General features: G+C 44.2%; 1 protein-coding gene across 1 annotated transcript; it reads left to right on the forward strand.

Annotated features, from left to right (window-relative positions):
* Positions 1 to 1,068: 1,068 nt before the first annotated feature.
* Positions 1,069 to 1,861, forward strand: LOC112080038 (luc7-like protein 3; the record flags this gene model as incomplete). The annotated part of the gene is made up of 2 exons (XM_070442480.1): positions 1,069 to 1,208; positions 1,346 to 1,861. Coding segments are annotated over exons 1-2 (587 nt in total), but the record flags the coding sequence as incomplete, so codon positions are not given.
* Between the last annotated feature and the right edge of the window lie 453 nt (positions 1,862 to 2,314).

The following is a 2,314-nucleotide window of genomic DNA, read 5'->3' on the forward strand; positions in this document are numbered from 1 at the left end:
TTTGGGCTTAGTGGGACTATCATTTGTTTTTCAACAGGACAATGACCCAACACCTCCAGACTGTGTAAGGGCTATTTTACCAAGAAGGAAAGTAAGGGACTGCTGCATCAGATGACCTGGTCTCCACAATCCTCCAACCTGAACCAAATTGAGATGGTTTGGGATGAGTCGGACCACAGAGTAAAGGAAAAGCAGCCAACAAGTGCTCAGCATATGTGGGAACTCCTTCAAGACTGTTGGAAAAGCATTCAAGATGAAGCTGGTTGAGAGAATGCCAAGAGTGTGTAAAGCTATCATCAAGGCAAAGGGTGGCCATTTGAAGAATCTCAAATATAAAATGTATTTTGATTTGTTTAACACTTCTTTGGTTACTACATGATTCCATATGTGTTATTTCATAGTTTTGATGTCTTCACTATTATTCTACAATGTAGAAAATTGTACAAATAAAGAAAAACCCTTGAATGAGTAGGTGTTCTAAAACTTTTGACCGGTAGTCTATTACATGTAACTGTTAACATGAACTGTAACCCTGAAACCCTACCTCTTCAAATAAATATATCTTAAATAAATCCCACAATTTTATTTTTTAAACAAATCTGCACTTGTACTACTAGCGCTGACTTTGCTAATAACTACTTTAATGAGTTAAAATGGACTAACTACGACTGTGATATGTGGTTGTCTCACCTAGCTATCTTTAGATGAATGCACCAACTGTAAGTCGCTCTGGATAAGAGCGTCTGCTAAATGACTAAAATGCCAAATGTAAGGTGAGCCATTGACCCAGAAATGGCCTGAAATTGCCCTTAGGACAAGTGATGACTAATAAGATGTAAGAGATGGAATCTGATCTGCTACTCCTCCAATGAGAGCATGACTAGGTCACTACTGGTGACCCAACTGTAGATATTGCTGCTACTCATGAGGTTTGCAGGGTCAGGTTAGTCAGTCAAGCCCATACAGTCCTACTCTTTATCTTTTGCTATGATAGTTAGTAACTCACTGCTGCTTGTCCTGAGTCTTATTTCAACACGTTGTCATTCTACAGAGCAGCAAACTGTGAGAAGTAAAGCAATAAAAGGGAAGGATGACGGTAGCAGAAGACATACAACTCTGCGAGCCCGTCTCAGCTCCATGTTCAGCCTCAGGCTTCCTCTGAGGGGCAGCAGAGACCCGGGAGCGAAAAACAACAGCCATAACAATGGGTGAGCCTTTGTAACAAATAAGTAGCTAGTACACTTACAAACATGGTGGAAACATGCAGATTACTGTTACAACAGCCTTCAGAGGATGAAATTAGGGTACAGTGATATTCTAATGCAGGCTCATCCCCATCCCCTAGGGTTAGCAACGTCCCCTCTCCTGGAGGACAAAGCTGCGAAGACAAGAGTACTGAGGTAAAGCATGTGGAGGAGCAAATAGGTGAGCTTGCAGAGGTGCCTAACAAGGAGGTGCACACAGAGGAGGAGCTCACCAAGGAGGGGCACACAAAGGAGGAGCTCACCAAGGAGGTGCACACAGAGGAGGAGCTCACCAAGGAGGTGCACACAGAGGAGGAGCTCACCGAGGAGATGGACACAGAGGAGGAGCTCACCAAGGAGGTGCACACAGAGGANACACAGAGGAGGAGCTCACCAAGGAGGTGCACACAGAGGAGGAGCTCACCAAGGAGGTGCACACAGAGGAGGAGCTCACCGAGGAGATGGACACAGAAGAGGAGCTCACCAAGGAGGTGCACACAGAGGAGGAGCTTACTAAAGAGGAGGCACACACAGAGGCAGCACACAGAGAGAAGAAGCTCACAGAGGGTCCTGCAACGGAGGAGCCCATTGAGGATCACTCAGTGGAGTCTAATAAGGTACAGACTAGTGCATAAGGTCCTCAGTAGGTGTGTAGTAACCAGTGCCTGGGTGTTCCCCTCACCTTTGGGCCTATAATCTCCTTGTAAAGTATTGCTTTCCGCACTGCATCAAAGTTGTCGTATTTCACACTCCCCATTCAGGGAGCCTTCTCAACAGCTTGGGTGTACCCTCAGCAGGTTTACATGCCTATGACACACGCTTGGGTAAACTCAGCGGCTTGTGACAGTTCTTGAGAACATATTCTAACCTATGCTCCTATATCTCTCTGTCATGTAATTTAGCTTGATAGCATGTTCGCATTCACAACCACATTTATTTGATTAACCAAAATATTGATTAATTGGGAGTTGCACTTATTGTTGAGTTATTATGAGATTGGCCCATAGCTTTTGATGAACTCATCGATCAAAGGTTAAATGCAAATATTGATTCAAATCCCTCTATTGTAT

The sequence above is a fragment of the Salvelinus sp. IW2-2015 genome, unplaced genomic scaffold (genome assembly GCF_002910315.2).
Source record: "Salvelinus sp. IW2-2015 unplaced genomic scaffold, ASM291031v2 Un_scaffold11143, whole genome shotgun sequence".
NCBI lineage: Eukaryota > Metazoa > Chordata > Actinopteri > Salmoniformes > Salmonidae > Salvelinus > Salvelinus sp. IW2-2015.